The sequence below is a fragment of the Chelon labrosus genome, assembly GCF_963514085.1.
Source record: "Chelon labrosus genome assembly, chromosome: 1".
NCBI lineage: Eukaryota > Metazoa > Chordata > Actinopteri > Mugiliformes > Mugilidae > Chelon > Chelon labrosus.
Window position 1 is genome coordinate 31,934,118 of NC_140337.1, and position 27,980 is coordinate 31,962,097.

A 27,980-nucleotide genomic window follows, 5' to 3' on the forward strand; every position below is an offset into this window, starting at 1 on the left:
TTACTTTTCCTAAAGAGCAATTATTTACAACAACGTTTTTAATATGTACAGAATATTCAACTATTTGTTTTTTAGCAGTCAGCAGTCAATGAGTACATATTTGAACCACCAGTTTGGATATTTTTAAAAGTAAACTGGTTTTGCTTTTGTTTATTCTTGACAGAAAAAAGTTTATAACTGATTGAAAACCAACACTTCAGCTCTTCAACAGTCCTCTTCGTCCTCATTTTTATTCCTCTGCGGTGTGTCCCTTTCTATTTTCACCGGCATGCTTGACTTCCTGGGCTTCTTCTTTGGAGCCAACTCCCATCGCCACGGCTGATCGGTCAGTTGGCTGAAGGAGGTTTCTTCTCGTTTATAACGCACTGCCGTTGTATCTGTGGCAGGGCTGTCTGGAAGTGGAGCCGGATCAGTGTCGTCAGCTTGAGGGCTGAGGAGGTGGCAAAAGCGTTCGGCTTGGTTTGCCACAGGAACTACGAGGGGAATTAGGGACGAAGGTGAGAGGAGAGGCGAAGGCAATGTCAGTTGGTTATTCAAGCTCTGGTTATTGTCTTGGTTCAGAGTCTGAGGTAGAGGGAGAGACGAACGAGGAAGGGAGTCGACTTGACAGGGTGTGTTGTGCTGACAGCCGTGTTGAGGGTTTGAGCGACCATCATTCATCGTATGTATATGTCTTTGTGCATCATTACCCTTTGTCCACAGTGTGTCCCTCCACATACGTGTCTGAGGTTCGTGTTTGCGAGTCTGTTCGGTCTCATGTATCTGAGTCTGTTTGACTGTCCGGTCACAGTGTGCGTTCTGGCCGCCGCCTGTGTGCAGTCGCGGGTTCGGGTTGGCGCTGTGTCGGTTCCGGCTGCGCAGTGAGCTGAAGACCATGGTACAACCCACCACGGTGCAACAGTGTTTGATCTTCAGGTGGACAGCGTTGTAGTGGATCTTCAACGTACCTACACACAAGAAGGAAAAGCAGCTCTATTGTTAAGTACCAACATCTGGACTAGAAACTACCGGGGATAAAATGTGGATTTAAAATTTCACTGGTGCATGATTTGATGGAGGAGACAATTTATGAACAAAAGGATGTGAACTTGAATCAAACCCTGAGGAAACACAAAACACTAGATGATTAAATATCCAAAAAGCGTTTAAGAAAGACAACTGGACTTGTGGAGTTTCATCCGAGAAGCTTCTTCAGTTCCAGGGAACTGGTGGGAAGTTGAGGTTTAAATAGGAAACTCTGTGGGTATAACCCATCAGAAACTTGTTTGACTTGTTTCCGCTACCTGTCGTTGAGGGGGAATAGATTGGAAAATCCTTCACTAAACAGAAGAGGTGGACTGAGATTTAATCTGCCATCAGTTTACAATAAAGTTTTAATTTCTGTCCCCAAGAACTTTCAACCCCATTCACACCTTGAGACTGGAGACTCTGACTGATAATGGGATTAGAGCACCATTCATAGGGAAAGAAGACAGGGACAAACAGTCCACCCTCAACGACAGGTAAGTGTCTAGCCGTTAATGGATTTAGTTGTACCAGTTTCTGGTTGTTAATAGAAACAAGTCAAGCAACTTTCTGATGGGTTACCCACAGAGTTTCCTATTTAAACCTCAAACTTCCCACCAGTCCCTTAGAATTGAACCAGCTACTCAAATGAAATGTCTACAAGTCCAGTTGCCTTTTTCAACACATTTTGGATATACCATGACCTGGATGACTGAGAACCTTCACAGACATATCTGCAGAGAATCTTAAATTAAACCCTGGGAAACTCTGTGACACAAGAAAGAGATCTCAAACCCAAGACATCAGCTCAGCAGAGTACATTGACTTGAAACAGATCTAAACCACGGCATCCCTACCTTTATCATAGAAACTTTTGCCACAAACGCCACAGCAGACCCTCCCTTTCCGACCTCCTGCAAGGGGAGGCGAAGAGAAGGAGGAGAGGGAAGATGGAAGAGGATGCACGGACGAAGATGAGGATGGATGAGGCTGCAAGGAGGAAGAAAATGAGGTGGCGGGGATAGGACTGAGGAAGGAGGAAGAAAAGGACGGGAGAGGATGCAGAGAGGATGATGTGGACACTTGCAACTTCTTGGAAACGTTCGGAAGAGATGAGGAAGGTGAGGAGATGGAAGGATAGAGTGAAGGCGAAGAAGGGATTGGTGAGAAGTTTAAGGAAGAAGGGAGTGAACTGGTGGTCTCCTGTTTGGCCATTTCCCAGCGTAGATCTGGCTTCTGGGTGTGGTGGAACGAGCGGTTCTGGTGGGACCCGGGAGGGTTTGGCTTGTCAGGGTCCTTTTTAACTTTTAACACCTGTTCGTCTTCAGACTGATGAAAGTTCAGATCAGCGTGTCCTTCTCTTCTTCCTCCTTCGTTCTTCTTTCTCTCAGTCAGTTTGGTCCCACCAGGTTGTCGGAGGCACTGTGTTAACTTACTGGGAAGAACAAGCTCCTGGTAAACGAGAAAAAAGAAAAAGAACAGGAAAGTTATAAAGCTGGTGAAAAGTGGTTCAGCTTGAAGATAAAGTAATTCAATTACCTTGGTGGGGGGAACCAAACACTGGAAGGCAGAGCTTGGAAAGTGGAAAGGCAGAAGCAAAGAAAGTCCACCTGGGAAGTTTTCAAAATGCTGCACAGTGTCGAGTTGGTCAGCAGGACCGTTTTTCTCCATACGTCCAACACCGTCGACCAATCGTGAGTCCCTTGAGTTCCTTAACATCGCCAGAGTTCCCGTATTGGTGTTGATGTTTGACTGGCAGCTCTTTGAGGGGAGTTTTAGCTCTGACTCGGAGATGTGATTGACAGCCTCCATGCACTGAATGGCCATCAACTCGACTATGGGGCGCGTCTCGCCGAAGCGAAGGAACTGTTTGAGGATGAGCAGCTCTTCCTCAGGAGTCGCCATGAACCAGCGGTCCAACACCTTTCCTCTGGGATACTGGAGACAAAACAACTCTCTTCACATTTTCAAATAACAAAACTCTGTGCTTGGTCCCAACAGATAAAAACTGTTATTCTAGCAAGAGAATCATCACAGGCTGGGAGGAAGACTTAAACTTTAGGTTTAACCTTAAATGTAGACCAAACACAGTAGTGTCAGATCAAGAACAGCAAACGACTGGGATGAGATTAGTGTTTAGAGTCTCAGTCATCCAGGCCACGGTGCATCTAAAACAAAGGCAGCTGGACATGTTGGGTTTTATTGTAGACGTTTCATCCAAGTGGCTTCTGCAGTGCTAAGGTTTATTGTAGGTTTTTGTTTAAAAGATCTGTGTCAACGACCGGATACTTACCTGACATTAAAGGATGCTGTTCAGATTAACTTCCTGTTTTTCACAGATAGTGGTACTCCAATGACTCCAGTGATCAGCAGTTCCAGACTTAAGATAAGATAAGATAAGATAAGATAAGATAAAATGGAGATTTATTTATCCCCGTGGGGAAATTAGGTGTGGTTGACGACACCTGCACCTGTGGTTATGTAACTAACCCCCAGTAAGGGTGTTTTTTTAATGTCTCTAGAATATCATGTTTTCAACCTTTAAAAACAACTTACCAGTGTTTGTTTGTTCTAAAGTCTAAATGGAACCAACCTCTCAACAATACACAATATGCCGACTGAATCTAAGCCCTGTGCTTCAATTTCATCCGTGGTCCTTTGCCTCTATCTAGTGGGCAAATGGTGGTACTACAGGTAAATGCCCCTGTATTAAAATGTGCAACATGTCTCATTTAAATATTCTTCTGGATTAGAGTATAATGTGCACAATGTGATGATGTCCAGGCTAAATAAAATGTCCAAAGGTTGAATTGTGTGTACTTCATTGCCTCCTGTCGTTGAATCAGTAGTATTTTGTAGCCAGATTCCCTTTCAAGAGGTAAAAACTCAATGTGGAACACTTTGGGTTCTTTGGTTCCCCAAATGTCCAGATGGAGAGTGGACCTGGTTCTATTTTTACTAGAACCTTTGTGGTATTTCTCTAAACTCTTGGTCCAGTTCTAGTCATGGGGTTGCTGAATGAGTTCAGAATGATATCATTGCTATCAGGGTGTTTTCTACGATCTAATCTAGAAGACGTTTTAGTTTATCACCAATTAATCAGACATAATGTTACTGACACTGAAGTCTGACCTATCCATAGACCTATCTCGCAGGTGTTCCTATTTATGGAATGTCTTGGATGAAATGTCTAAAAGAACCTCTACAAGTCCAGCTGCCTTTGTTTCAGTTTGTTTTTTAGATAAACCAAAAACTTGATGACTGACAACTGTCACAGGTAAACTGAAGCTGTGTTTTCTTATATTCTAAGCCACTTAAAAGTTTTGCTGCCTTCAAAGTTATTTAATAAATCAAACACAAAAATAACTGCTGATCAGTGGTCTACAGCAGCTTGGAGGAATTTTAGCCCATTCTACGTTTGTAGAACCACTTGTGTTCTTGGTTCTTGTTGTCTTGCTGCATGACCCAGTTTCTCTTCACATTCAGCTCATGGACAGATGTCCTGACATTTTCTTTTAGAGTTCACTGGTAGAATTCAGAATTCATTGGTCCATCAATGATGACAAGCCGTCCTGGTCCAGATGCAGCAGAACAGGCCCAAACCAGGACATTAGCACCCCCATGTTTGATGGAGGGATGAGGTTCTGATGCTGGAATGATGCAGTGTTGGTTCATCTCATTTAAACCAAACTATTCTACTTTGGTCTCATCTGTCCACTAAACATTGTCCCAATAGTCTTCTGTCTTGTCCGCATGATGTTTAGAAATGTTCTTCTCGGAGAGAACCACACCTGAGTATCATTACATTGATACCATGGTTGTTGAGTGGATTCATCAACATTAACATCAGCCAATGAGAGAGAGGCCTTTAGCTGCTTAAAAGTTCCCCTGCGTTCCTTTGGGACCTCTCAGACTATTATGGAGTGATCTTTGTTGGTGGACCACTCCTGTGGAGGGGAACAGTCGTCTTCAATCTGTCTGACTGTGGATTATTTTTGGGTTCCAAACTCATTAGAGATTCAGCTCATGGACAGATGTCGTAATCATTTTCGGTAACTGTCATCTACAGCAGCTTGGAGGAATGTTTATGCAGAAATGTAGACAATTCTGACAGGTACAAATACTGTCTACAGCTTAGTTTAATCATCAGACACTAGATGTTAATATAGCATCATAGAACTGACTGTGTTTACCTGCAGCATGTACCCTCTAACATAATCCCCCAGGCTCCAGTTCAAGGTCTGCAGTATGTGGCCGACCTGACGAGGAAGACGAAGGGTAATCTGTTAGACTATCATCTACCTGTAAATATCTCCAATGCTTTCCGTCCAGATGCTGAGAAGTACCTGCTCTGGGGTCAGGACGCTGTAGAGGCGGTCTAGTAGTATCTTCAGCCGAACAGGGACAGCCTGAGCTCCATACAGGACCAGGGAGCTCAGGTCGAACACCAGCCCGGGAAGGGCCACCTCCACTGGGCCGCAGCGGGACGGAGGACGGGCCTGGAACTTATCGAGCGCTGGAGGAGAAGACACGTGTCCGATTAGTCAGATTAAGAAGATCATATAGACTGTGAAGGTTCTCAGTCATCCAAGTCATGGTATATCCAAGAAGACCAAGTCCACTGGAGGCGACAGGACTTGTAGAGTTTTTTGAGAAGATGGAAACGTCTTCTCAAAAAACTCTACAAGTCCAGTTGCCTTTCTTAAATGCTTCTTGGATAAGATGATATGGACTTGATGAAAAGGTAGGCGTGCTCTCTCCAGATGCTCATACTGATGTGATGACAGCAACACCTGACTTCATGTCACCGTGGCGACTGCACACATCTGCAGAGCATCTGTCGGTTCTCTTTTTGTCAACATGTCGGTCGTTCTCCACGATTAAACACCTGATTATAAACGTTTAGGACTTTCGTGGTCCCCAGATGTCCTAGCGTGATGTTACTATTTTTTTTTTTTACTAAAAATCTGAATTAAACTCCAGTGAACAGAGCGTGAGGCACTGAAACAAACATTTACATCAACTTTACAGAGTTTTACCGTGAGCCACCCAGCCGTGTCCACAGTGATCACATGACCTGAGCTGGACACTTCCTGGTTTGAAACGCACACAGCTGCAGCCGGACACGGTGCACCTGATGGACTGGACCAGGACCAGGACCAGGACCGGGATCGGGATCGGGACCAAGACCAGGACCAGGATCAGGACCAGGACCAGGTAGACACACAAACAGAGTTCATCAGTTTATTTTTAGAGACGTTTAGCTGCATCAGGGAGACGTGAGAAAGACTGGAGTCTGTACCTGGTCTGTGTCTGGACTCATCCTCATGTCCTGCAGTCAGAACAGACACATCTGATTGGTCAAATGAAACTGAAACCTTCGTCTCATTGGTCAGTCAGATTATTTAATATTTAATTTATTTATATTTAACTACTTTATAATTATTAATCTTTAAAAAAAACATTTTTCATTCTTTTTGGCTAAAGAATAAAGTAAAGGACTCGTTACTGACGATCTGATGAATGATTCTCTTTATATAAAACATTATATTATATTATATTATATTATATCATATTATATTATATTATATTATATTATATTATATTATATTAATAATAATAATAAATTTAACTTTATCAGGATTTTATAAAGTCAAGTCAAATGATCAGAATGAAATAAAGTTGTACGACATCAAATATCATTCAACTTATGATCTTCTCTCTTATTATTTGGAGGCTGAACAAAATATTTTTTTTAAGAATACTGGTCATATCAATTTGTAAAATCAGACACAATGTTACTGACACTTTATATTAATCTTATTAAATATATATTAATACATGTACACTTTAATTTAATTTAAAACATACATTTTTATTTTTAATATTTTTTTACTAAAACGTTTTTTCCAAACAACACATTTTCATGATATAAAAAACAAAACAATAAATATCATTAAATAATCATTAAAATAAAACTCTCACTGACCTGTTTCTCTCTTTGTTGTTAAATTCTCCACTGATGAAATAAAATCTTCTTCTCGGTTTATTTTTATTTCTTCTCTTTGTCTCTTCAGTAAACCATCCTCACCTCCTTTCCCTCCATCTCTATAAATCTCCCCCCTCTCCCTCTCTCCCTCTTATTTATATGTTCAGCATTTTCTTTCTTTTCAAGTCTCTCCATCCTTTGACTCCTCCCTCCATCAGCTCCGGGACGATGTGATTGGTCGAGTGTTTATACGTGATTAGACTCGTTTCTCAAATTTTGTTCCTTATTCTGACATATGATGATGATGATGATGATGATGATGATGATTTTGTCTTATAATTCATTTTAATTCAAAACCTGAAACCTTTTGTTTAAGTTCTTTCTTTAAGAACGTTTAAGGACTTTGTTGACGTCACAAGGAGGAGGGGTGGATCGATGGGTCAATAAAACATTTGACCCCACACACTTAGTGTCCACTTCATTAGGTACACTAGTGAACCCAGTCCTGCTCTAGATCTAGTCTCCATGAAGGTTCTGATGTTCAGAGAGATGTTATATGAGAGTATTTTCACTGGTGTACCTGATGAACTGGCATTACGTGTAGACAGACATAAGACTTCTTCAGTTTTATTTATCTCATCTATGTGAATCTTCTGATGCTTTTCTCAGTATTACAGTTTTTTATTTCATATAAAAGTATAAAAACCACAAGAAGGCGTCTGTCCTTGACGTGTCCATCAGCCTGTGTGTCCCCTGAGAAACTACCTCCCCCCTGAGAGGACGGTCCTCCCCCCTGATGGTCGTATTGAATCAGTGGGACAGTAGGACACCTGTCCTGCCGCTACCAACACCAACAAGGTCAAACCAGTTAGAACGTCCTCCATGTGTTTTTGTCCTCAGAGTTTATAGAAATACCACAAAGCACATACTACGAAGGTTCTCCAACCAGCATCAAGTTATTCAGGTGGAAGAGGTTCAAGCTGTGACAAACCAGCTAACAGTAGGCCTTCCTAGCTTCCTAGCCTTCCAACTAATAGTAGCTCTTCCTAGCATCCAAGCTTCCCAGCTAACACTAGCTTTTCCTAGCTTCCTAGCCTCCCAGTTAATAGTAGCTCTTCCTAGCCTTCAAGCTAATAGTAGCTCGTCCTTGCTTCCTAGCCTCCCAGCAGCTAATAGTAGCTCTTCCTAGCATCCTAGCCTCCCAGCTAACAGTAGCTATTCCTAGCCTTCCAGTTAACAGTAGCTCTTCCTAGCTTCCTAGCCTCCCAGCTAACAGTAGCTCTTCCTAGCTTCCTAGGACTACCGCCACCTGCTGATATGAAGAGTTATTTATGTACTACTATGTACTACATTGGTTGTAATGTCTGTGGTGCATTCAAGTGCAGCTCTTTGGTCCAGAGTCAGGACACACAATTGCTGTTAGTAATTTGACAGCGGTTTGGTGTCCCTACCTTAAAACTTAATTTTGCTTTGTTCTATCTCTGGTTCTTTTTGGCCAAATCCACATCATCGGTGGTGAAAGGATCCATCAAGCGTGTGAGCTTTCAGATCATCCACCGTATTCTGTGTTCACTTGTTTTTTTGTTTTTTTCATTCCTTCAGTGTCAGAGAGACTTCTCGGTTTCGTCTTGCGGGAGCTGAGACGACCTGAAAAGTTTCTTGAATTGCTGCCGTGAGGTGTAAACACTGGCAGTGAAGGTGGGCCGTTGGACAGGCTGCCGGTCCGCCGGGACCCGTGGACCTCCTTCCCGTTTTGATGTCGTACTAATTAGAATATCAGACGATAAGGCCCCGTTAGCTCGCGCGCTGACACACTTCCTTAGCAGAACCTCTCGGAGGGGTCGTGTTTGGTCCCGTACCATTGGCGCCATGTGAAAACTCTCTGAACCAGGTCGTTCTGACACCAGAAAAAACAAGAGGAGGAAACAGTTTGATTTATCTCACGCACAGTTTCATCTGGTTTTATTCAGCGTCTGCCTCGTCTGATGGATCTATTTTTAATTATGGGGGAATTTGTGTTCAAAAAGTAAAGAACTAAAGATCTGATGTAGTTTTTTTGTCCACATTCACTGTAAATAAATAGATAAATTCAAGATTTTTGTACTTAAATTCAAAACGAATGAGATGCACAATGATCTTTTTGTTTCCAGCTTCAGTCCCAGTGAGAAGATATTTTACAGTAGACTACTTTTCTTGAGAAAACTAAATGTAATGTGTTCAAATCTCTTAAAACGACGAGACAAAAGAGAACAGTTTTAAATCTTCCAGAAAAGACAAGACAAGATCATTGATTGGTGCCAAGTAATTCTGATCACACTTTCTTTAGTAGATAATCTAGTTAGGGCCTTTTTTGTGAAGCTTGATAGTCGGGTGTTGTTTTGTTTTACTGCTTTCATTTATTTGCCACAACCATGTGGTCCGGTCCTTCTCCACTGTGAACCCTCGAAACAGTTTTTCAACCTGTTAAAGTCCTGACTCGACTTCCTTGGTTGTGTCGTACGGTGGGGCGGCACAGAGGTGTCCCCTGAGAAACCACCTCCCCCCTGAGAGGACGGTCCTCCCCCCTGATGGTCAGATTGAATCAGGGGGACAGTAGGACACCTGTCCTGCTGCTACCAACACCGACAAGGTCAAACCAGTTAGAATGTCCTCAATGTGTTGGTGTCCTCAGTGGTGAACAAAGAACTGGACCAAGAGTTTATAGAAATACCACATGGCAGATATATTCTACAAAGGTTCGAGTAACCTGGTGATCGGGGTTTTATCCTGTGGTAGACAGCAGTCAAACTAGTGTTTACATTTAATCTTGGACCGTTGGTCAGACTCTTAGTCTCCCAGCTAACAGTAGCTCTTCTCCACTCTGATCTGGACAAACCTGAAAGTAAATGTAAACACCAAAGTACGAGGATTTTCTGGAAGATTTAAAAATACTCTCACCCTGGGACTTTTTATGGGTGATGTGAATACACAGGCTAACGTTAGCTTTGTTAGCTACGATGTTTTGGTAAAACAAATGGACGAATTGACTGATGAATAAAACTCAGCTCAACCTGAAGCAGACTAACAGGAAGAGAAAGATCTGCCTTCCTTCCAGGACCAGTTTTCCCCGTCTGTCACTTTTCTGTCATTTGTCGCCTCAAACGTCGGCTTCAGGGGCTCCGTGAATTTTACATGACGCTAAAGACCGAGCGGTGAACGTTACTCATCTGACGGGACACGTCGATGAGATCTTTAGCATCTCTGAGTCTGTGTCCTCGCTTTCCGTCCCTCCCCCCACCCCTTCCCAACTCTCCCTAGTCCCCTGTCCCACCCACCATCCATATCTGTGTCATTACTCCGCCCGGCTCAGCGCGAGGGTTTCTCTTTGTAGTGAGTCCAACTTGGCAGTCGCTGCAGGGAAGCTCTGTTTAAATGAAATGTGTGTATTGTCACAGGTACAACTAGGACAGCAGGCAGGGAGGACTCTGAAAATAAAAGTTCCTGATAAATTCATGAGGGACATCCGGAACGAGAACAGGACGTCGACAGCTTTTTGATTCATTCTTTTTGTAGTTTTCTTTTAATCTGTTTTTAAACAAACGGGGAGGAACAAGCTCCCGTGAAGTTGATGAAGTTTAATCCGGTTTTGGGAGCGAACGGAGGATTACACTCGGTCGCTTTCACGGCTGAGGGGTGCGTTTGGGATTAAGTTGTGACATTTACTCTTCCCTACGTTGGTTTGATGCCACTTTGTGTAAATGAAGCTGCTGTTGGGTAAAAATACGTCAAATACGCAAAAAAAAAGTGTCCAAAAGAGACACAAGATGAGGTCAAGTAACAGAAAAAGACATAAACACAAACTCAAATAGACGATAATTAAACACAAAGACACAACACAAAGGACAACCCCAAATGATTTGACTAGAAAGACACAAAAAACAATCAGAAGACACAAAATCATGACAGGACACGACCACAGTGGGACACAACGACCTCAAAGAGACACAAAATGTGAATAACAAAGAAATTAAATGACACAAAAAATACGCAAAGATACACAAAACTACTGCAAAAAGACACAAAAGGACCACAGAAAGAAGTCGCCACACTTAAAAAATGATTTAAAATGAAGAATATATTATTTAAAATAAGCTAATTGAATCTATTTAGCCTCAAAGGACTCCCAGATATCTACAAACTGATGTTTTTTTTTAATAAAAACAAGAAAATTTGTGTTAATTCAACGAAAATATGAACACAACTGGACTCTAGACTGGATTTGACTCTGACTGACAATAAAACATTTGGTCATTGTCTGTTTTTAATACGTTAAGAAATGCAGAAATTAATTTTGAGCACTCTGTGTTCATTCAAAACATTTTAAAGCATCAACTTACTACAATAAGAAGTGAGAAAAGCTCATTTAGATCATAAAATGAGTCAAATACTTACAAGAACAATTATCTTATAAAACTAAAAAAAAAACACATATTTTGCTTTTATTTCAGATATTTTATCTTAGTTTTTAGATTTTAACTCCAGGACATTCGTCCCAGTAACGTAAACTTCTGGGTAGTTTTATTCTTCGTCCCTGAAAAACATTCAGAAGCTCTAATGTTTCAGCTCAAACCCTAAAAGATGAAGCTCTGAAGGAACCTTTGAGATCCCTGAAACGATCCATGATATCATGTTTTTATGGGTTTTATGGAGATGAACGTTGTTGAGGGTTGAGAGGAAGAACGTCGCCTCCTGGTCACTTTGAACGTCAGCGATCCTGTCTTGTCGCCTCCGGAGCTTCTCTTTGTTTTGAGGATTAAATGTTTTATCCTCCAGTGAATTCACGGCTCCTCAGGCGGCTCCAGACGTGTCATCTGGTTTTTCTATAGAAGAAGCTGCTGCTTCGTCAGGAATTAAACCTAATCTGTCGTCTGAGAGCGAGACAAACTCTGACCGCGGGCCCTCCGGGGGCGCCTCCCGTTGAATACACCCGTCACTTCTCACTGAAGCTGTCCTGACTGTGACGCTAAGCTAAGCTAAGCTAGCCGCTCCATTCAAAGCAAATGACGGGAGAGTCAACAACCGGAGAAAGAGGCAAAGAGCTTCCACCAGTCACCAGGGAGTGTCAGGACGAGGGGGGAACTTGTTTTCTGTCCACGCCAGCGTTACCTTTCACTCCGAGAGTTTTAGAGTTTAGCGGCTAAACAAAAACTCAGCGGAGAGTCCTGACCTTCAGCTTAGGAAACTTTTCTCACATTAAATATTCGAATCACAGTTTTTGATTCGGCACGAGGTTTCACTCAAACTTTAACCCTGAAGAAAAACGCGACAGCAGGAGGTTTGTTGTTATTTTTAAATCTAGAAAACTAACGTCGCCCAATTGTTGTCACGTGATTTTCGTTGCGTTGCTGCTGTCTGAGTTACCTTCCGTCTGTTCATTGACGTCATTGAAGGTTGGAGTTTCTACAGACATGTGTTCGTTAGTATTTGTTTATTAAATCAGACGATCATAATTAGTTACAGCCGGATTTTTATGGCAACGTGTCAACGTACTACGTACAGCTATCATTCTGAAGCTAGTTTTACTTTAGCTAGCTAGCTACTAGTAAGCTAGTCTGAGCTACTATCAGCTGGGAGGCTAGGAAGCACTACTATTAGCTGGAAGGCTAGTAAGCTAGTCTGAGCTACTATCAGCTGGGCGGCCAGGAAGCTCTACTATTAGCTGGAAGGCTAGGAAGCGCTACTGTTAGCTAAGAGGCTTGGAAGCTAGGAAGTGGTACTATTAGCTAGGAAGCTAGGAAGAGCTATTATTAGCTAGGAGATTCCCCAGTTCTCAAAGTTTTCTCAATTTTTAAAGCCATTTTTTTCGTTTTATGAGACGTTTCATAGTTGAAAATAAAATGTTTTTTATGAGAAGTATTTTCTCCCTGACGTTAGTGATGGCTTTACTAATTATTGTTCCCTACAGAACAGTCTTTGTTGTGTCGTTGTTCCTGGAACTTGATGTGGCGACACTCAACGGCGCTAAAGCAGCAGCTAAAGATCCAGATCTTCAGGTATCCAGGAGTGACGGGAGGAGGACGAGCTGACGGGACTCCTCAGGAGAGACGAGGAAGAAGACGACAAACGTCTCCAGGGGACAGAGAACTCGTGCTGAGCTGAGTCAGCTCGTCTTTGTAAAGGACGTCTCCGCACGTCCAGCCTGAGGACGTTTCTGAATCGTTCACAGATTAAAACAAATCAAATACGGACACGCTTGTTGCCTGAGGCTTCGACCGATCACGCTGACGCAGCAGCAATGAAAAGTTTTTATACTTTAGTTCCTCAGCTTTAGTTGTGTCTCTGTCGTCATCGTGTGTTTGCAGTTGTTTATCGTCTACGTTCAGATTAATGAGATTCATAGTGAAACCTTCACGTTGTTCGTTTTGTGGGAACAACCTGAAAATGATCGGGCACAATGTCAAGAGCAGCAAAAAACACACAACCACAAAATGTTTAGTGTCAATGATTTTAAAAACAACTCATTCTTCTTTTATTTCCTGTCACGTGGTTTGATTAAAATCTGTTCATGTGCAAAAATCGTAGCAGAAGTCGTCAAATAAAAGCTTGAGAACCATAAATATCATGAGTTTCAAATCTTCAGTCACAGAAACAAAGACTTTTTTCTCATTTTTCTCATAAATTAAAACAAACTCGATTAAAAGAGACGAGTAGAATCGTTTTAGTGACGGACGCCGACGCACCGACCAGCTGCTGATCCGTCACAGGCGACCATCTGGCCTTCAGACGTCTGTCAGCGGCCGGCTGTGCAGAGGAAACAAAGTCTGGATCGTCCTTTCACTTCCTTTCCCTCTTCGCGTTTACCCTCTTCTTCTTCTTCTTCGTGGCTTTTGTCTCTCGGCTTTTAGCCAGGACGGGTCCTGAGACGGGCGACGGGGGGTCGGGGTTCGGTTGCGTTGAAGGGGAGGAGCTTATCTGAGCGTGGGTGGGGCTTACATGGGCTACCTGTTCCTTTGACGAATCAGAGAGAGGAACAGGTTGAGGCTCATCCAATGGGAACGTTTCAGGAAACTCGACCACCTGGAATTAGAAATATTTGTTCAATTAAAGTAAAAAATTTTCTCACATTTTGATAAAAAACAAAAAAAACAAAAAGGAGTTGGACGTCTTACGGGGGTGAAGGCCAGGTTGTCACGGAGACAGACGTCCTGCAGCTCGCTGCGCAGCGCCGTCACATGACTCCGGTGGGCGGAGACTTCCTGCTCCAGCCAATCAGTCCTGGAGCTGAGGGCGTGAAAGAGCTGAGAGACGACGGAGAGAAAACTCTAGAGGCAGAGAGGAAGAAAACAAACAAACAAATAAACAAATAAATAAATAAATAAATAAATAAAGGATAATACAGGAAGAGAGGAAGAAACCCCACCCCTGGTACCTGGCACGCCGCCACCTCTGGAGCTCCCACGATGCTCTCTGCTCCGCTCAGGTGTTCCTGGGCTAGCAGCAGGGGGTGGAGCTTAGCCAACGGGAAGGGCTGCGATTGGACGAGGCTGTCTCTGACCTGAGGGGACGTCAACAGCATCGTGTCACCGACTTGTTTCTCTGAGAATACGACGTTACGTGTGAAGAAGTGCGTTCACCTGCTCGTAGCTCGTCTCTGAAGCCTTCATGAAAGCGACCACGACCTCCTGGCGTCTGGAAGCCAAACGATAAACGAGACAAACCGCTCTGTTAGATTTTAGTCGATTTTGGGTTTAATCTATAAATTAGACTCAACCAAAGCAGATTTCTTGGTCCTGATGTGGAACCAAAACTCTGGACAGTTACCGGTTCTTGGGGAACACCAAAATGTGCGGGAACTTTTATTCCTTCAGCATTTTTCTTTAGCTGTGTTCCTGCTTCTGGACGTCTCTCTGGACTTTAAGCAGATTTATCTCTTTGACTCCATTTTGTTGTGTTGGACAATGAACCAAAGAACTATCTTCATTTATCTTGGATGGACGTCTCAGATCAGTAAAGCTCAGGGTCGTCCACGCTGGAGGATTAACTCCCGTTACCTGGCGGCGTCTCTCAGCTCGTCCTCGGCTCGCTGCAGCTTCTCCTCCAGCCTCCTCTTTTCCCTCTGAACCCCCGACAGGTGCTTACCCAGAATCCTCAGCGAGCGCTCTTTACGACTCGCCTCCAGCCGAGCCTCCGACAAAGACTGGAGAGAGACGGCTCAGACGTCGGTCACCAGAGTTACCGTTGACGGTTTTTCATTGTCTGTAATTTCACCTCGTCTCAGACCTACCTGTGTGGCGTGGCTCAGTGAGCGTTGGGTGTCGCTCTGCTCGCCGTTGTGGGCGTCGACTCTGAGCTGGAGAGTCTGCAGTTGGTTGAACTGGTCTTTGATCATCGTCTGAGCTTCCTGCTCTCTGCTCAGAGCCTGACGGAGCTCCACGCACACACTGTGGAAACGCTCGTCTGGGACCTGAACACAACCAAGGACGTGGACGGATTAATGGTTAAGGTGTGTGGCCATGTGTCCTGGGTGATCTGGTCTCTAGAGTCCAGGTTAAACAGGCCCAGGTGTGAACACTGATCTGGTCTCTAGAGTCCAGGTGTGAACACCGATCTGGTCTCTAGAGTCCAGGTTAAACAGGTCCAGGTATGAACACTGATCTGGTCTTTAGAGTCCAGGTTAAACAGGTCCAGGTGTGAACACTGATCTGGTCTCTAGAGTCCAGGTTAAACAGGTCCAGGTGTGAACACTGATCTGGTCTCTAGAGTCCAGGTGTGAACACTGATCTGGTCTCTAGAGTCCAGGTGTGAACACCGATCTGGTCTCTAGAGTCCAGGTTAAACAGGTCCAGGTATGAACACTGATCTGGTCTTTAGAGTCCAGGTTAAACAGGTCCAGGTGTGAACACTGATCTGGTCTCTAGAGTCCAGGTTAAACAGGTCCAGGTGTGAACACCGATCTGGTCTCTAGAGTCCAGGTTAAACAGGTCCAGGTGTGAACACTGATCTGGTCTTTAGAGTCCAGGTTAAACAGGTCCAGGTGTGAACACTGATCTGGTCTCTAGAGTCCAGGTGTGAACACTGATCTGGTCTCTAGAGTCCAGGTTAAACAGGTCCAGGTGAGAACGCTGATCTGGTCTCTAGAGTCCAGGTTAAACAGGTCCAGGTGAGAACACTGATCTGGTCTCTAGAGTCCAGGTTAAACAGGTCCAGGTGAGAACGCTGATCTGGTCTCTAGAGTCCAGGTTAAACAGGTCCAGGTGAGAACGCTGATCTGGCCTCTAGAGTCCAGGTTAAACAGGTCCAGGTGTGAACACTGATCTGGTCTCTAGTGTCCAGGTTAAACAGGTCCAGGTGTGAACACTGATCTGGTCTCTAGTGTCCAGGTGTGAACACTGATCTGGTCTCTAGTGTCCAGGTTAAACAGGTCCAGGTGTGAACACTGGTCTGGTCTCTAGTGTCCAGGTTAAACAGGTCCAGGTGTGAACACTGGTCTGGTCTCTAGTGTCCAGGTTAGAGTCCAGGTGTGAACACTGATCTGGTCTCTAGTGTCCAGGTTAAACAGGTCCAGGTGTGAACACTGATCCGGTCTCTAGAGTCCAGGTTAAACAGGTCCAGGTGTGAACACTGATCTGATCTCAAGAGTCCAGGTTAAACAGGTCCAGGTGTGAACACTGATCTGGTCTCTAGAGTCCAGGTTAGAGTCCAGGTGTGAACACTGATCTTGTCTCTAGAGTCCAGGTTAAACAGGTCCAGGTGTGAACACTGATCTGGTCTCCAGCAGCTGGTACAATATTCTACTGACCACATGATGGCACTGCTGATTCACAGACACACAAACTGAGATCAGATCTCAAGTGCTGGCTGGGGACGCATGTGAAGACACATTTATATTAACACCAGGTAGATGGACACAGGTGAGACCAGATGTCTTAGAAACACTCACCGTCCTGCAGGTCCCCTCCCTCTCCTGACGCAGTCCTCTCTTTAGATTGGCCACCTCCAGTCTCAAGCCCCGCCTCTCCACCTCGACCGAGTGCAGCCGTTGGCTGAAGAGCAGGAAGTGCTGCTGCAGGGCGGACACCAGCGTCTGACAGGTCACACAGAGGTCAAAGGTCAGCAGGAGGACACAGAGCTACCGTGTCAACATGTCATAGTGTCTGTGGTGCGTTCAAAGACCTTCACGTCGGGCTTCGGAGGAGGAAGTCCGAGTCTGAGCCGGTCGCTCAGCGAGTCCTTGAACTGTTTGCCGGAGGACGAGCTGTGAGCTGATTGGTCGAGGATGTGACCCAGGAGGCGGGACAAACCTGAACGAGCAGCTGAGATCACGTCTGGAGGGGAGGAGCCTCGAGAACCAGAGAGAGAGACGGGGAGTTATAAAAGGTTAAGGTATCGAGGGTTTTAATTAACTTGTAATTAATCCTAGAGGTGAACAAATGTATGAAGCTCTGTATGAAGTAGACACTTGTCTTTGGGTCAAAGGTTACCAGTGTGTGACAGCGTCCCCTGCAGGTCGGACATGGACGCCAGAATGACGGAGGACAGACGTTTAGAGCGGAGCCAGCGAGCACAGACACCGTCACGACCTCCGTCCACATCGTTGGCTGAAACAAACAGAAACAGAACAACAAACCCTTAAAACGACAAACCTCAGTGACGTGGTTTCTCTTTAATGAGAGCTGGTGATTTAGATTAGAGACGTACCGATGAGACAGAAGAACAAGAAGAACAAGAAGAAGAACAAGAAGAACAAGAAGAAGAAGAACAAGAAGAAGAAGAACAAGAAGAAGAACAAGAAGAAGAAGAACAAGAACGAGAAGAAGAAGAACAAGAACAAGAAGAACTGGTGTGTGTGATGAAGGTAGTCAGTCGTTAGTCAGGTGTGTGATGAAGGTAGGACATCATCATTCAATACTAGAAACTACATTTAACAAATTCATCATCATCATCCTCCTCTTCATCTTCCTCAACTTCTTCCTCCTCTTCCTACTCCACATCTTCATCTTCCACCTCCTTGTCGTCTTCTTCTTCTTCATCTTCCTCCTCCATTTCCTCTTCGTTCTACTCATCTTCCTCTTCCACTTCCTCTACTTCTTCTTCTTACTCCTCTTCCTCTTCTTCCTCTTCTCCCTACTCCACTTAATCATCTTCCTCCTCCTTGTCTTCTTCTTTTTCTTCATCTTCCTCCTCCCCTCCTCCTCTTCCCACTCCACTTCTTTATCATCTTCTTCCTCCTCTTCGTCTTCCTGATTTTCTTCCTCTTCCTCCTCCTCTTCATCTCCCTCTTCTTCCTACTCCACTCCTTTATCTTTCTCCTCCTAATCTTCATCTTCCTCCTCCTTGTCGTCTTCTTCTTCTTCATCTTCCTCCTCCATTTCCTCTTCGTTCTACTCATCTTCCTCTTCCACTTCCTCCTCTTCTTCCTCCTCTTCGTCTCCCTCCCCCTCCTCTACTTCTTCTTCTTCCTCCTCTTCCTCTTTTTCCTCCTCCTCCTTGTCTTCTTCTTCTTCATCTTCCTTCTCCATTTCCTCTGCCTTCTATTCATCTTCCTCTTTGTCTCCCTCCCCCTCCTCTACTTCTTCTTCTTCCTCCTCTTCCTCCTCCACCCTGTCTTCTTCTTCATCTTCCTTCTCCATTTTCACTTCCTCCTCTTCTTCCTCCTCTTCATCTCCTTCCTCCTCCATTTCCTCTTAATCTTCCTCCTCCTCCTCCTCCTCAGCCTATGACCATGTCTGTAGTTGTTTATAGGCGTCGACCACCGCTGTCAACATGTTTCTGGTTGGTCATAATGTTATGGCAGACATGTCTAGTCTCAGTATTGTGGAGGACATTTAACATCGTGACCTTTGACCTGTCGTTGACTCGTCACCTGATCCTGGTTCTTCTTCTCCTCTGACGCAGACGTTCATAGCTCCGCCCCCTCTCTCCAGATGAAACAACACCGTGGTGTTTCTGGACATCTGGCTCCACCTCCTCGCCGCCAGCACGGCGCACACGCTCCTCCTCCACCTCCTCCGCCCTCGTCCCTCCCGCTGCTCCTCCTCTTCTTCCTCCTGGTCTCCTCCCAGGGCTCCGGCCAGCCTCCTCACCTCCTCCTCCAGTCGCTCCCTCTCCGCCAGGCGCCGGGACACGAGGGCTTTCTGCTCGGAGAGCGAGCGCAGCCGGAGGTGGGCGTGGCTTAGCGCTCCGGCCAGCAGGGCGCAGGCCGAGAGGAGGGAGGACGAGTCCCTGCGGCTCCTGGAGAGGAGACCCCGTAGACGGGAGAGGTCGGAGGTCATGGAGGAGCAGCGGTCCCGGAGAGAGTCGGACTGAGAGCGACACGTCTGGAAGAGACGACAGACATCAGGTCACTGCAGGAATCAGCCATAACATTATGACCACGCTACAGCTACTCTTCATCCTCCTCATCCTCCTCATCCTGCACTTTCTCATAATCTTCTTCCTGATCTTCCTCATCCTCCTTTTCTTCCCCTTCATCTTCCTCTTCTTCCTCCTCATCCTCTCGTCTTCCTCTTCTTCTTCATCTTCCTCCTCCTCCTTTTCTTCCTCTTCATCTTCCTCTTCCGCCTCCTCCTCCTCTTCATCTTCCTCTTCTTCCCCTTCATCTTCCTCTTCCTCTTCATCTTCCTCCTCCTTTTCTTCCCCTTCATCTTCCTCCTCCTCCTCTTCTTCCTCTTCATCTTCCTCTTCCTCCTCCTCTTCCGCCTCCTCCTCCTCTTCATCTTCCTCTTCTTCCCCTTCATCTTCCTCTTACTCTTCATCTTCCTCCTCCTTTTCTTCCCCTTCATCTTCCTCCTCCTCCTCTTCTTCCTCTTCATCTTCCTCTTCCTCCTCCTCTTCATCTTCCTCCTCCTCCTCTTCTTCCTCTTCATCTTCCTCTTCCTCCTCCAACTTTTCTTCCTTTTCATCTTCCTCTTCTTCTCATTCGTCTTCCCCTTCCTCCTCCTCATCTTCTTCATCTTCTCATTCATCTTCCTCTTCCTCACCCTCTTCCTCCTCCTTTTCTTCCCCTTCATCTTCTCTTCTTCTTCCTCCTCCTCCTCCTCTACTTCTTCATCTTCCTCTTCCTCCTCCTCATCCTCTTCCTCCTCCTTTTCTTCCCCATCATCTTCCTCTTCCTCCTCCTCATCCTCTTCCTCCTCCTTTTCTTCCCCATCATCTTCCTCTTCCTCATCCTCTTCTTCCTCCTTTTCTTCCTCTTCCCCCTCCTCTTCATCTTCCTCTTCCTCCTCTTCTTCCTCCTCTTCTTCCTCTTCCTCCTCTTCTTCCTCATATATCCCATCCAGTGACAGTGGTCATAATGTTATGGCTGATCCATGTTTGTTTGTTTTTTTAACCCCTACTCTGAGGACACTCCCTCGTCTCATCTCTGACAGGTCGGGGCAGGACAGGGGGCGGGGCAAGACGGGGCAGGACGGGGCAGGGCAGTACAGGGGGCGGGGCAGGACAGGACGGGGCGGGGCGGGGGGCGGGGCAGGGGACGGGACAGGACAGGGGGCGGGGCAGGCAGGGGGTGTGTTTGTTTTACCTGCAGCTCGCTCTGCAGCCTGGCGACGGCGAGCGTATGCTGGCTGCTCCACGCCTCCTCCCGCCTCCTCACACTCTCCTCCAGGCGAGACAACACACACTCCTGGCTACGCTGCAGCTGGCGAACACACACACTCTTCTTAACACACACACTCTGCAGCTGGGCGATCTACAGAGAGAGAGAGAGAGAGAGAGAGAGAGAGAGAGAGATTTAAGATCGTCTCTTTGACCTGTAGCTGGGACGCCTCTTTCTAACGCACCTTGTCCTTGGCCATCTGGAGGTCAGAGGTCAGCTGGTCCACCTGTTCACTGATGACGTCACACAGCTCCTCCCAGGTGAAGTTACCCAGAATGCTCTGGGGCTGATTGAGGAGGACGCAGCCGGCCAGGAGGCGCTGGTAGAGGCGGTAGAGGAAGGAGAGACGGACCTGAAGACACAGAGATGATTTAATTTACTTCATGAGGACGTCCCACTAATCAGAGGACGGGAACCAGGAACCAGGAACCAGGAAGAGGTAGAAACAAAAGGCTCTGTCTCTAACAGTAGCTCTTCCTAGCCTCACAGCTAACAGTAGCTCTTCCTAGCTTCCCAGCTAACAGTAGCTCTTCCTAGTTTCCTCTTTTGAATGATGAATCCAGACTACTGCCACCTGCTGGTATAAAGAGTTATTTCCTCTCAGGTGTATAATGTACTGTATGTACCAGCAGGTCGTTGGCTCTAGTCCTTGTGGTGCGTTCGAGTGCAGACACAATAGACGTGATCACGAGCTGTTGATGTGTCCGTACCTTTAAAGGAAAACTAAAGAGTTTTTAGTACCTTAAAATAATGTTTCAAAAATAGTTTCAGTGATTTATCACCTCAAAACCGGGTGAAAGCCAATTCTGAATTCGCTTTGCGGCCCTCTATTGGCTGTAACCGCACTATGTAACTTTGCTTCGTCGGGTAGCGTTTTTGTAGTTCTAAAAAGACTACAAATTTGACCTGCTTTACGGCAACGCGGCTACAAAAGCCGGTAGGTTGAGGCTCAAATCAGTGAGAGAGTGAATCAGATCAGTGAGAGAACACTCAGCAGGTGTGTGGAAGATACCAGCTTCATGACAGAGCCTGCAAAGAAAAGGAGGAGTGTAGTGTCCGATGAGGCGAAGAAAAGAAAACGAGAGCATGATAAAGAAAGAGCTAAAACGAGAGTGAATATCGGACCGGCTCATACTCGATGGCGACTTGGCTTTGCTGCTGCTGGACTTGTAGGTAATACCGGTAATATTTTTTTCAAACAGTGTGCATCGGTGTTCAATACATTGTCAATTATTTTATCGGCTCATCTTAGCTAAGGCGTTAGCTATTGTGCTAATATATATGTAACTATCGCTATGGCTCATGTTAGCTAAGGTGTTCGCTATTGTGCTAATATATACGTAATCGCTATGGCTCATGTTAGCTAAGGTGTTCGCTATTGTGCTAATATATACGTAATCGCTATGGCTCATGTTAGCTAAGGTGTTCGCTATTGTACGTAACTATCGCTAAGCTAAATATCGCTGTAACTATCACTGCAAGCTAAGACAATAACTGCCAAAATAACCCCAAATGTTTGATCGTTCCCAAAGTTGTTGATTCTTAGTTCACAACGGTCTCTGAAACTTTTTTCAACAACATTCACAAGATTTTCACAGACAATGCAAATGGCTATTACATGCTAAACTGTTAGGCAATACGTTTCTTTATTTTTCATCCTTATGTGAACCTATCTGGCTATTGCTAATCTGCCGTTTCAAATTTACAGTTTCACACAGAAATAAAAATAGCAAGCAATGTCATTATTTTGTTTTACTTCATTCTAATGTTGCAATACATCATACTTTCGTAAAATCATGCAACCTACTCTACCTTGTCACTGGACATCCTTCGATATCGTTGATTGTTTCCAAAGCCGGTTCTGCATAAACAAATAACGTGCCTGCGACAGTAGGATGCAGTCGGCTAACTTATTTACGACGGAAGTAATGGACAATTACACTTCCAACCAGTAGGGGGACCGAAGAGGAAAACTTCTTTAGTGCTGCTGTAAAGGAGTCTATCAGGAGTGTAAAGGAGGAAGTATTTCAGTATTCACCGTCGTCTCTTTGTCGTGGTGCTCCGTTATCTTCTGGACCTCTGCCGTCCTCTCCTCCCTCTCTTTCTGCAGCTCGTCCTGAAGGCTCCGCCTCTGCGTCGACCAATCAGAGCTCTCCTGACGCCAGCGAGCCGCCTCCTCCTCCAGTCTGAGCGACGCCTGCTGACACTCCTGGAGAAAAGAGACGATGGACCGGTTGTAGATGTATGACCTTATCTGAGATCACATTCAGACAAACATCAGCGTATTTACGTGGATCTGACTCCTCTGATCGGACGCCAGCCGTCGGAGACTCTGGTTCTCGTCCTGCAGCTTCTCGGAGGCGAACAGCAGATCCTGGAGCTGCAGCGGGAAAAATGAAAGTCAGGAGAAGAGGAAGAGGAAGTAAAGCAGGTGAATGAGAGGATGAGCACCTGTTGGTCAGAGTCTTTCAGTCTGAGCTGGTAGGAGCCGAGCGTCGACATCAGCAGCTGCAGGACCTCAGAAGGACTCTGTTTCCCATCATCCTTTGCAGGCTGTGCACCTGTGCTCCTGTGCTGCTGTAGAGTTTCCCTGATTTGTTTCATGAAGGCCTCGTCTGAGTCAGACCGTCTCTGAGACGCCTGAACGCAACAAGATCAAAGGATCAGATCATGTTTATTAACTCCTTTCATCCCTCCTTTCTTCCTTCCTTCTCTCCTTCCTTCCTTCCCTCTTTCCTTCCTTCCTTCTTCCTTCCTTCCTTCCTCCTTCCATCCTTCCTTCATTCCATCTTTCTCTCCTTTCTTCTTTCTCTCCTTCCTTCCTTTCTTCCTTCTCTCCTTCCTTCCTTCCCTCTTTCCTTCCTTCCTTCTTCCTTCCTTCCTCCTTCCATCCTTCCTTCATTCCTTCCTTCCTTCTTCCTTCCTTCCATCCTCCTTCCATCCCTCCCTCTTTCTTTCCTTGCCTCCTTCTTTCCTCCTTCCATCCTTCCTTCCATCCTTCTCTCCTTCCATCCCTCCATCTCTCCTGGTCTGATCCTCAGGTCGTTACCTCCTCCAGCAGAGAGCGCTGTCTCTTCTCGTCCTCCAGTCTCTCCCTGAGGTCGGAGGTCGCCTTCCTCTCCGTTTCCAGGGCGACGCCCATGTCCGACTTGCACTGCTCGTGCTCCGTCCTCAACCTTCAAAACAAAACAACTAAGCGATGAACAAAAGAAACGGGACGCGTGGTCGAAAGCCTCGTCTCTTGACCTCACCGCTCCAGAGCGCGCTCAGTGGCGTCGCTCCTCTCTCTCTCCAGGACGATCGCCCGCTCCGCCTCTCTGAGCTGAGTCCTCAGCAGCTCCAGGCTGCACAGCGCCTCCTGGTGGTCGGACCGCTCGGCCTGCAGCGCCGCCTCCAGGTCCCGAACCCGCAGCTGACCGGTCACATGACCACAGAGAGAGCAGGTCGTTGGTTCGGTGCATTTCTTATTATCCTAGCATCCTAGCTAACAGTAGCTCTTCCTGGCTTCTTAGCTAACAGTAGCTCTTCTTAGCATCCCAGCTAACAGTAGCGCTTCCTAGCTAACAGTAGCGCTTCCTAGCTAACAGTAGCGCTTCCTTAGCATCCCAGCTAACAGTAGCTTTTCCTAGCTAACAGTAGCGCTTCCTAGCTAACAGTAGCGCTTCCTTAGCATCCTAGCTAACAGTAGCGCTTCCTAGCTTCCTAGCTAACAGTAGCTCTTCCTAGCTAACAGTAGCGCTTCCTTAGCATCCTAGCTAACAGTAGCTCTTCCTAGCTAACGGTAGCTCTTCCTAGCTTCCTAGCTAACAGTAGCGCATTCCTTAGCTTCCAAGCTAACAGTAGCTCTTCCTTAGCATCCTAGCTAACAGTAGCTCTTCCTAGCTTCCTAGCTAACAGTAGCTCTTCCCAGCTAACAGTAGCGCTTCCTTAGCATCCTAGCTAACAGTAGCTCTTCCTAGCTAACGGTAGCTCTTCCTAGCTTCCTAGCTAACAGTAGCTCTTCCTAGCTAACAGTAGCTCTTCCTAGCTTCTTAGCTGACAGTAGCTCTTCCTAGCTTCCTAGCTAACAGTAGCTCTTCCTAGCTTCTTAGCTGACAGTAGCTCTTCCTAGCTTCCTAGCTAACAGTTGCTCTTCCTAGCTTCCCAGCTAACAGTAGCTCTTCCTAGCTAACAGTAGCTCTTCCTAGCTTCTTAGCTGACAGTAGCTCTTCCTAGCTTCCTAGCTAACAGTAGCTCTTCCTAGCTTCTTAGCTGACAGTAGCTCTTCCTAGCTTCCTAGCTAACAGTTGCTCTTCCTAGCTTCCCAGCTAACAGCAGCCCTTCCTAGCTTCCCAGCTAACAGTCGCTCTTCCTAGCTTCCCAGCTTCCCAGCTAATAGTAGTTAACAGCGATTGTTTAATATCATTTCATATCTGGACAGATTCATGAATACATTCAATAGTATTCACTTTTTATTAAACTATTTATATTTTATAATCATGTTCTGATCAGAAACCTTCAGAGTTTACAGGTAGAGACGTGAGTCTGTCTCACCTGGATGATCTCAGAGTTGAACTTAGACTCCAGGTGAGCGGCTCGCTCGGCCTCCACGTTCGACTGCAGAGACTTCACCCTCTGATCCGACGCCTCCTTCTCCCTCCGGCTCGCCTCCTCCCTCTCCGCCAGGTACTTCAACTCGTCGGCTCGCCGTCTGTTCGCCTCCGCCTCCTTCTCTCTCTCCTTCTGCACCTCAACCAGCCTCTTCTCCGACTCCTCCAGAGCCTCCTCCTGGTCCTGGAACAAGACAAGACCCAAGAGAAAATAGTCAGTCAGTGTTTCTTCTGTCTTCCACTAATGTATCTCATCTCTGAGAGACTCTGACCTGCAGCAGCCGGTGCAGTCGTTGGTTTTCTGAGCTGAAGCTCTGAATCAGTTTGTCACGCTCTTCCACTTCCTGCTGTGAAGCACGCTGGTCCTCCTCCCTGGCCTGCCGCATCATGTCCAGAGCTTTCTGCAGCTCCTCCACCGTCTGCTGGAGCTCGGCCGCTCGCTCTGACAAACAAACCCAAACATTCACACCAGAATGTACCGGGACGGGCTGTTTTCCCTCGAGGGCAGGGGGTGCGTTTGATTCATGTACCTGTAAGAGAGCGCTTGTCTCTGCTGAGCTCGGCGGCGGCGCGCTCGCTGTCTCTGGAGGTCACGGTCAGCCGGTGCTGGAGGTCGGCCCTCTGGGCTTCACCTCGCTCCACCGAGGCCCGGAGACGAGCCAGCTCCGTCTGCAGCCCGCACAGCTGGAAGGACACATCTGGACTTAGATGGAGATCTAGTGTGTGGACCTGTGATAACTCTTCTTCTTCTTCTTCTGTGGTTTCTCACCTCCTGGTTGTGGCTGGACGTCAGCTGCAGTTTGTCCTTCTCCAGCTGGTTCAGTCTCCACCTCAGCTTCCTCGACTCCTCGCTGCCCTCGCCTCCTTCTGACGCCGCCCTCCTCCCTCTTCCTCTCTTCTCTCTTTCCCTCTTCCTCCCTCCATCTCCTCGCTCCTCTCCCCCCTCCTCCTCTCTCTTATCCTGTTTGACGGAGGTGATCCATGTCAGTCTAAAGGAAAAACAGAAATCTCTGTTATATCTACATTTCATGGCATAATTTGGACCTTTTTTGCCAAATAAATAAATTGAAATTCTAATTAAACACAAGATATTATCAGAGGAATGATCATGTCCCAGTAGCAGACCCCACCTTGCCCTCTCCTCCTCCCCGGGGCTCAGGACACACCTGACCGCGGGTCTCGGGTCTCCTCCCCGGGGCTCTGCTCGGCTCTGCCCGCTCTCCCCTCGCCTGAGCCGGCCAAGATGTCTCCTCCGCTCCGCTGGTTCTGGTTCGGTCTGCATATCTCCCTAAATATATATATTTAATTACCTTTATTTCTATTCATAGTGACTTTTCTGACAAACAGCAGAGACCCTGGAGGCTGGTTGCTCGGCTGCAGCTGTTGCCTTGCCAGCAGACGCACTCAAACCTGAACACGGACCAGCCCCCGTTTACAAATCTGCTTAGTATATATATTTACTCCAAACTACTCACATTACACCATTTACAGCAACATATCAAACTATTTAAGAATCAACCAGATCCTTTGTATAATTCGGCTTTCATCACGCAAAACAAAACCGCTTATATCCACAAGGTTTTTGTTTTTATGATGAAAAATGATCGTCATCGATAGCGCGGAGCGGTACGTGGCGTTCAGGGGCTGTCAACAATTTACAACTGCGAGTTTACACACTTTAAATATCGCAAAGTCCACAATGTATAAGCCGAATTTATAAGAAGACCGTAATGATTCAATGCAAGTGCAACTTTTAATGTTGTCGCGTAAAAAAAATGCCAGTCTACGAGAGAGTTTCATAATTCTACATTTTGCGAATGGAATTTTGTTACTAAACTACACACAACCCGAACAAAGGCTGAGAGCCAATATTAACATATTTATTTGCTCTAAATAAACTTTAACGAGTGCGGTAAGTCTGGAGCGACTGATTTCACTATAAACTAGAAAACTTGTAAAAAAAAAAAAAGCTGCTTATTAGTTAGTTATAAACACCTACTGTAACATTTATCCTCCGTAGCCGTTTGAATCTGACGCCATCTTTTAGCGTCCCTGCGTCAACTTCCGGATCAGTCTTCCCCCGACCAATGGGAGGCCTCCAAAATTGTCATGTGATTAGTCGTCTACTATTTAACAGTTTATATAATATAATATGTGCTTTTAAGGCGAAATAAAAGATGAAATGAGAATTTAATTAGACAAGACTAAAATAAAACACATTTCAGATTAAAAATAATGAGGTTCCTGGTCGTGATGATGGGACGTGCTGTGAAATCCAGGAAGTGGAGGCTTCATTGGTTCAGAAAGTGTCAGACTGTGGCTTTAACTTCTCAGTACTCTGTACATCCCTCTTCTCCATCTACACCTCAGACTTCCGGTATATAACACAGACAGCTGCCACATCCAGAAGTTCTCAGACGATACAGCCATCGTTGGACGGGTATCGGACGGGAACGACCTGGAATACAGGACGGTGGTGGAGGACTTTGTCGACTGGTGTGAACATTGTCTCCTTCACATCATTGCCACCAAGACAAAGGAGATGGTGATTGACTTCTGAAGAAAGGCAACACAAACCACACAGGTGGACATCCAGGGATTGGACATCAACATCAATCAATGGATATAAATACCTGGGTGTTCACCTGACAATAAACTGGACTGGTTGGACAACACTAATGTCCTATACAAGAAGGGACAAAGTCTTCTCCACCTGCTGAGGAGACTGAAGTCCTTTGGGGTGTGTAGGACACTACTCAGGACTTTTTATGACACTGGGTGGTCTGCTGGTGTGGTGGAGTCACAGAGAGGGACAAACATT

The 27,980-nt window shown here is 45.9% G+C and overlaps 2 protein-coding genes across 2 annotated transcripts; both read right to left on the reverse strand.

The window, feature by feature from the left end:
- Positions 1 to 158: 158 nt before the first annotated feature.
- LOC311492695 (zinc finger protein basonuclin-2-like) lies at positions 159 to 12,443 on the reverse strand (the record flags this gene model as incomplete). The annotated part of the gene is made up of 6 exons (XM_084551050.1): positions 159 to 947; positions 1,863 to 2,457; positions 2,545 to 2,943; positions 5,199 to 5,264; positions 5,352 to 5,521; positions 12,395 to 12,443. 6 exons carry the CDS (start codon positions 12,441 to 12,443, stop codon positions 205 to 207), a joined length of 2,022 nt encoding a protein of 673 aa, XP_084407176.1. The 3' UTR covers positions 159 to 204.
- A 1,057-nt stretch (positions 12,444 to 13,500) lies between these two features.
- On the reverse strand, positions 13,501 to 27,205 carry ccdc171 (coiled-coil domain containing 171). Its single transcript, XM_084546903.1, has 23 exons — positions 27,159 to 27,205; positions 26,322 to 26,447; positions 25,929 to 26,120; positions 25,690 to 25,843; positions 25,432 to 25,601; positions 25,104 to 25,343; positions 23,822 to 23,982; positions 23,620 to 23,746; positions 23,022 to 23,210; positions 22,861 to 22,950; positions 22,609 to 22,779; positions 20,755 to 20,922; positions 20,496 to 20,663; positions 18,837 to 19,290; positions 17,455 to 17,571; positions 17,147 to 17,313; positions 16,914 to 17,057; positions 15,258 to 15,437; positions 15,025 to 15,170; positions 14,608 to 14,662; positions 14,403 to 14,528; positions 14,143 to 14,295; positions 13,501 to 14,050 (listed from the first exon to the last, which is right to left on the reverse strand). Exons 2-23 carry the CDS (start codon positions 26,439 to 26,441, stop codon positions 13,808 to 13,810), a joined length of 3,735 nt encoding a protein of 1,244 aa, XP_084403029.1. The 5' UTR covers positions 26,442 to 26,447; positions 27,159 to 27,205; the 3' UTR covers positions 13,501 to 13,807.
- Between the last annotated feature and the right edge of the window lie 775 nt (positions 27,206 to 27,980).